This window comes from Erythrolamprus reginae, chromosome 7 (assembly GCF_031021105.1).
Source record: "Erythrolamprus reginae isolate rEryReg1 chromosome 7, rEryReg1.hap1, whole genome shotgun sequence".
Lineage (NCBI taxonomy): Eukaryota > Metazoa > Chordata > Lepidosauria > Squamata > Dipsadidae > Erythrolamprus > Erythrolamprus reginae.
In genome coordinates, this window is record NC_091956.1 from 26,152,291 (window position 1) to 26,158,290 (window position 6,000).

Consider the following 6,000-nt stretch of genomic DNA (forward strand, 5'->3'; position numbering starts at 1 on the left):
TGATCCCTCGAGTTTCGCGTCCTCGAGCATCGCGAAAGGGCTATATCGCGAGTTTTCAACCCGGAAGTAAACAACACCATCTGCGCATGCGTGCCCTTTTTTTCTATGGCCACGCATGCGTAGATGGTGGAGTTTCCCCAGCTGGGAAGCAATAAGAGCAACGGGGTGGGTGGGGGAAGGCCGGGCGGCGCACGCGCGGGGGCCGCTTCCCAGCTGGGAAGCAATAAGAGCAACGGGGTGGGCGGGGGAAGGCCGGGCGGCGCGCGCGCGGGGGCCGCTTCCCAGCTGGGAAGCAATAAGAGCAACAAGGTGGGCGGGGGAAGGCCGGGCGGCGCGCGCCGCGGGGGCCGCTTCCCAGCTGGGAAGCAATAAGAGCAACGGGGTGGGCGGGGGAAGGCCGGGCGGCACGCGCGCGGGGGCCGCTTCCCAGCTGGGAAGCAATAAGAGCAACGGGGTGGGCGGGGGAAGGCTGGGCGGCGCGCGCGCGGGGGCTGCTTCCCAGCTGGGAAGCAGCGAGAGCAACGGGGTGGGCGGGTGAAGGCCGGGCGGCGCGCGCGCGGACAAGCGGCAGCAGCGAGGCGGCGGGGAAACCCCAATCTTCGGCTCCTCGCTGCTGCGGTGGAAGTAAAAACACCATCTGCGCATGCGCAGATGGTGTTTTTACTTCCGCACCGCTACTTCACGAAAAATCGATCGTCGCGTGGGGTCCTGGAACGGAACCCTCGCGATGATCGAGGGACCACTGTACATTCAAAAGGAAATAATCGGAGAAACTGCAGTAGAAGTTTTGAACTATTTGCCTACATTTTAAAACCATAATCCAAATCCTGGCATATGCATCAAAAGTCATATATAAAGCTGCCTTTATTACCATTTTAGGCAGCTGAAACTTAAAGTATCTTCTGACTTGGGGCATAACTGTAGTAGTATGATTTTTGGGTCCACAGTCTAGACAGAACTGGCAGTCTGTAAAATTTATCACTGCCTGCTGTCACAAAAATGTGTCAACGTTCAAATTTGCATAAATGTGGTCATTTAATGGTCTAGAGATCACCCCGTCAGTAACTGTGTTTTGTTCTGCATTTGTTTTAAATACTTTTCAGATTGCTTGGAATTCATCATTCTTCTCTCCAAACATGGCCAAAGTCTGTGGGATAGCATTCCACGGCTTCCAAAGGGACAGAAATAATATTTATGACTTTATTTGTGGGTCAATTCCAAGTACAAATTGCATAGTAACCTAAATAAATTTAACATGGGTGCTACAAAACATAAATTTGAATTAAATCAGTTAGAGTGACAAAACATTTTCTGTTAGGTGCTTTATCCTGTTGACCTCCTCCCCCATTAGAAAATAATAGCCTTAATTATGTCCTGTATGCTTTCTATAGATTTTTTCATATGAATACATTTATGTACTAATTAAAGAATGAAATGCACAAATGCTCTCTATGCATTTGTGAACCAGATTGCACTTTTATTATGCGGTGGAAGGGGTGGAGTTTGCATTAAGACATCATACCGCTCTGTCTATCAACTTCTCAGTTTTGACCTTTCCCAGATCTTTTTGTCTTTTATTCCTAAAACATTATATTTCTTGGAATAGATGAGAACATCTTAGGGCAGTGTTGGTGAACCTATGGCACAGGTGGCACGTGGAGCCATATCTGCTGGCACACGAGCCATTGCCCTAGCTCAGCTCCAATGTGCATGCGTGTGCTGACCAGCTGGTTCTTGGCTCACAGAGGCTCTGGGAGGGTGTTTTCGGCTTCCAGAGAGCCTCCGGGGGGAATGGGGTAGGGCATTTTACCCTCCCCTGGCTCCAGGGAAGCCTTTGGAACCCAGGGAGGGTGAAACACGAGCCTACTAGTGTTCTGCTGGGCTCTATGGTATGAGTCTCCCCAAAATTAAAGGGTACAAATTTCAGACACACACGCACTTGAAAGTTCAAAAACAATGTTCTTTATCACAAAATTCAAAAGAAACAAAGCACCCTTTTTTGTATTGCAAAGAGCACTCTTCCCAAAATAACCTTGTAAGCTGTACAAGCCCCCTAAACAGTCCTTAAGTACTTAGCGAGCAGCTGTGAAGAAACGTCACAGCCCTCCTTCTTCCACGAAGTGAAACACACTCACTTTGCTCTGCTTTGGTTTCAAAGTCTTGAAAAATCAACAAAGTCCGGAAACAGCAAGGCACGGTCCTGAAGAATTGCGATCAGATAATCTTCCACAATGGCCAAGCCAGCACGCTGCTATTTGTATCAGCAGATCTAATTACTGGAGCCCCACCCAAACATAGGTGGCCTCTCTTATCTCCTGTAATATCTCTTTAATTGGTCTCTTCTATGCATAACTCTGCGCATGCGTGGATCCAACACTTCCTCATCCGAATCGACCGAAGATAATGGAGATTGGCTTCCTGGGCTGTGTGCCAAGCCCCCCTCTTCCAAGTCACCCCCACCTTCTTCTTCGTCCGAGGAAACTGCACTACCTGTGTCTGTCATCAATAAAACAGGCCTATGACATGTTGATGTTTCCCCTGCATCCACCTCCACATTCCTTGGGGCAGGAGCTGGGCCAGAGCTAACCACAACAACTAGGCCCACCAGAAGTTGGGAAATAGTCTGTTTCCCACCTCCAGAGGGGTGGGGAAAGCTGTTTTCGCCCTCCTCAGGTATTGAATTATGGGTGTGGGCACTCCAGCATGCACACAAGGAAGAAAGGGTTCGCCATCACTGTCTTAGGGCCATGATGGCGAACCTATGGTATAGGTGCCAGAGGTGGCAGGCAGCGCCCCCTCTGTGGGCAGGCAAACCGTTGCCTCCATTCAGCTCCACTGCGTATGTGCCTCCAACCAGTCAGTTGGTCTTCGGTTCTCTGCCACACATGCACAGGGATGGGGTGCCTGAGGGGGCGCATGTGTATTTTCAGGGCCACAGATCAGGTGTGAGGGGCCACATGTGCATGTGCAGGGACAGGATGCATTCAGGGAGCACATACCTGGGGAGTGTGGGCCGCACATGAATTGCATTCTGGGAGTTCAGGTGTGCACATGCACTTTCGGCGCTTGGTCCAGAAAAGGTTAGTCATTGCTGTATTAAGATATTGAAGGAACTTTATCTAAAGATCGCATAGACCAGAGGTACGGAACTATGGTCCCTTTGTGGTGTGTGGACTTCAATTCTGGGAGTTAAAATCCACATGTCATAAAGGATTCTTCACACCAATGTACTGTAGACTCAGAGCAGTATGTACCTTGAAAACAATTCAATAACTAGCCTCTAAATTTTGGACTTCAGAAAATATATGAAACACTGAATAACAAGCCGGTTACTGTTTCTGGCACGCCACTTGTGGATTCATGTCTATCTGACAATTATGATGACAATGAAGACAGCAGCAACTCAGCTTATTTCAACTACAAAATCACTTTTGAATTATGGTAGTCGCTTAGAGATGCTGAGATTGAACTCGATAGCAGCATTTTAATTTTCCCTTTCCTAATGGATCTATATACAGTATCTTATTCCATTTAGAGCTTTAGTTCCAATTAAACAAGTTATTTTAAGCATGTTCATGAAGTCTGAATTTTATTTTGGAATTGACATTATTTCACTGAACTATTTCACCAAACTTTTCTCTCCAGTCTAAGAAAAAACAATAAATAATATATTTTTGATTGTCTGTCCGTCCGTCCATCCATCCATCCATCCATCCATCCATCCATCCATCCATCCATCCATCCATCTATGTATCTATGTATGTATGTATGTATGTATGTATCTATCTATCTATCTATCTATCTATCTATCTATCTATCTATCTATCTATCTATCTATCATCCACCCACCCGCCCACCCACTCACCCATCTATCATCCATCCATCCATCCACCTACCTATCTATCCTCTACCATCTACCATCCAGCATCTACCTATCTACATATCTACCTATCATCTGTCTGTCTGTCTGTCTGTCTGTCTGTCTGTCTCTCTCTCTCTCTCTCTATCTAATCTATCTATCATCTGTCTGTCTTTCATCTGTCTGTCTATCATCCATCCATCTATTTATCTTTCTGTGTAAGTCTGGAAACATGAACTTACCTTTTTTTTGCGCAGGATGACTTTACAGTCTGTAGGTTGGTGTGTGACCATTTTATTCTTTAAATCTGATACTTCTGAGGCCAACGGTGCATTCAGAACGCGTTCATCCTGAGCATTATGCACATCCACATTATTATCCTCTGACCAGATGTGAGAATCACTATTGGATTCTCTTATAATTGCATCATTGCCACATTGCCGAGAAAGTGTATCTTCATCATGAAATAAAGTACAGTCATTCTTCTCATGAGGAACATCTAATTTTCCATATTGTAGGGCTGTAGCTCCGTGAACTATCTGCTCCTCCAATATACTTTTTTCCAAAGAAGGTTCCCGGTTTTTTTCTTTGGAAACATCCTTACTTTCATTAGAGTCGTTATATCCAAGTACGATGACTTCTCCTCTGCTATTGTTTTTCATCGCTCCCTCATAATGAGAAGTGCCCATATTTTCAGTTGGTTCAGTGGTACAATCGCATTGTTCCTTTTTTTCTACTCTTGAGATGATCTCCACTGAAGGTTCCTCTAAACTGTTCTTTTCAGCTAACAATTTATCTTCGACAGGCATAAGCTGGCAGTTGAAGGTCTCCAATGGGAGGTCCATGTTCTTGCTGCCACCGTTGCCATCATCACTTCCAACAGAAACATTGACTAAAGTTTCCACACTAGCTTCCAGCGAGGGAAATTCACTTTCTTCTTGATGATTTTCATTTTCATCTAACTCTTTGGAAACATGGCTGAAAAGCTTCGAAGGGAAGACTACCAAGTCTCCAACATGACAGCAGTCTGGCAAGGAAGCACATTTTTCTTTCAAGTTTTCACACCAACGTTCATTCTTTTCCATGCTGGCTTGCAAATTGTCAGCTACTAAGCCATGCCTGCATAATGTATTAGAATCAAGAGATGCAAAGTTCAAGCCCATCCATTGGGTCACATGTTCTTCCCAGCTCCTTTTTCTGATTGCTAGAGACATGTCATAGTATTTAACAATTGGTTCTGAAGTGTCACATTATATATCCTGGAGGAAACATTATGGATTCCCTAAACTCTTCCATCCAATGAAATGGCTCTTGCTCTTGCATATCTGTATTTTTTAAAAATAAAAAGATAGAATTCCAGTGTCAGAAGCAATGAAAGCATTCATCCTTAAACTTTTATCGTTTGATAGAATAGTTTTAATAGTTTGCAAACCAGATATAATCAAGCATATCCTTTATTCCTCTTTGCTGAATCCTCCCTCAATGAAGTAAAATAGAATGTTATAAACAACTCTATCAGAACATTAACAGGTTCCTTAAGCCAAATTTTGACAATGACTCCTTTTCATGGATTCAATCATGAGACAACTATTTTCCATGGGTTAAAAAGCTATCAAATCTTGTGAGTTCATGATACTAGTCAACATTTCAAAATAAGCAAGCATAGCATTATTGTCAAAAAGCGGACTTTTAATGACTCTTATGTTTTAAATTGTCATATTTATTACATTGGTATAATGCTATACCCAAGTAAGTGGAAGAAAACCCTACCTAAAACCTTTGAAGAAAATTAAATTCAATTAGTATGCTGACAATTAGTGGAATAAGTGGATTGTTAATTAAAGTAGGTAGAATGCCTACTACCATCCTAAACCTGTGCATTTGATTTTTATTTCCTAAGTAAATAATATTTTTTTCTGTTTCTGTACAGTTTTTTCTGTTACTTTCAGCCTGTTTCTCCAAGGCTGCATTTTTTTATTCTTGATAAAGGAATTATTATATGGTATGTTTCTGTCAATCTCAAGTTTCAGTCCTTCTCTTGTGAACCCAATATTTTTTTTATTTGTAGAAGCCTGAATATATGTAGGGATTGATTAACTGTGATTTCCTTTTCATTTACCTTCTCGATAGATTTACTGATT

General features: G+C 43.5%; 1 protein-coding gene across 1 annotated transcript in view; it reads right to left on the bottom strand.

Annotated features, from left to right (window-relative positions):
* Window positions 1-6,000, bottom strand: part of DLC1 (DLC1 Rho GTPase activating protein) — a 395,627-nt gene that overhangs the window by 361,314 nt on the left and 28,313 nt on the right. The window contains 1 exon segment of the mRNA XM_070757246.1: window positions 4,102-5,184. Coding sequence (XP_070613347.1) covers window positions 4,102-5,073 — 972 coding nt within the window. The 5' untranslated portion in view covers window positions 5,074-5,184.